Source organism: Perkinsus marinus, assembly GCF_000006405.1.
Source record: "Perkinsus marinus ATCC 50983 genomic scaffold scf_1104296961412, whole genome shotgun sequence".
NCBI classification, from domain to species: Eukaryota; Perkinsozoa; order Perkinsida; family Perkinsidae; genus Perkinsus; species Perkinsus marinus.
In genome coordinates this window covers 1-853 of record NW_003205759.1, presented here as the reverse complement: position 1 = coordinate 853, position 853 = coordinate 1, and the positions used below count along the sequence as shown (strand labels likewise).

General features: G+C 46.1%; 1 protein-coding gene across 1 annotated transcript; it reads left to right on the top strand.

Moving 5' to 3' along the window:
- Window positions 1-294: 294 nt before the first annotated feature.
- On the top strand, window positions 295-584 carry Pmar_PMAR004571 (hypothetical protein; the record flags this gene model as incomplete). Its single annotated transcript, XM_002772345.1, has 1 exon — window positions 295-584. A coding segment is annotated over one exon (290 nt), but the record flags the coding sequence as incomplete, so codon positions are not given.
- Window positions 585-853: the final 269 nt, after the last annotated feature.

The window sequence follows — 853 nt, the reverse complement described above, 5'->3', positions numbered from 1 at the left end:
TGCTATGGTGTTCCGAATATCATATTCGGAATATGTGTTTTTGGGAGTGTCATCTTTGGTTATACTGAGAAATAGTTTCGGTATGTTACATTGAGTAGTTGGAGAATCCATCTGATGTTGTTGTTGTGATGTGGAGCTGGTCTCCACTACGGAACGTATCTAGCGGTATCAGTTCTCTTCGCGCTAGTACTGGATGGCGAGGGTAGATGTAGATGTCGGGATTGTTGCCTTTGTTATTATCGTTCGAGGTTGCTTGATAATCAGTTTTAATTTTGTCTCTTTCATTGAGAGGTAATGCCAACGGAAGTGGTCAAGGGCGTCGAACCTAGTGGGTTACCTATGTCTGAGGAAGAGGTCGTTGGGTCTTCACCATCATCCACCAACTTGGCGACCGAATCGAAGGGTCACAAGCAGAGTACTTTCAAGACCAGATGGCAACAGCTGCGAGACTGGCACAAGAATGTTTGGCCGGGGGCTAACTTGCCTTCTTCTTGCTGGGATCTTCATATTGGGTTTGATACTGTGGTGGATCGTTCCGCCAGGACTTGGCTCCAATACATGGGATCTCTTCATCGTCTTCTTATGTACTATCGTGGCCGCCGTCTTGGAGCCACTACCACTTGCTGGTGTTTGTATAGTCGCAATTGGTATTTGCTCAGTGACGGGAGTGTTGTCAACAGCTGAGATGCTGTCACGCTTTTCAAACTCTTCGGTTTGGCTCATCATCTTTGCTTACTTTATCTCTGCTGGTTTCGTAACCACTGGTTTAGGCAAGCGTATGTGCTTCATCGTTCTCAAGTATGTCGGGTCTACGACTATTGGCTTGGGTTATGGTATTTGTATCTGTGAGCTA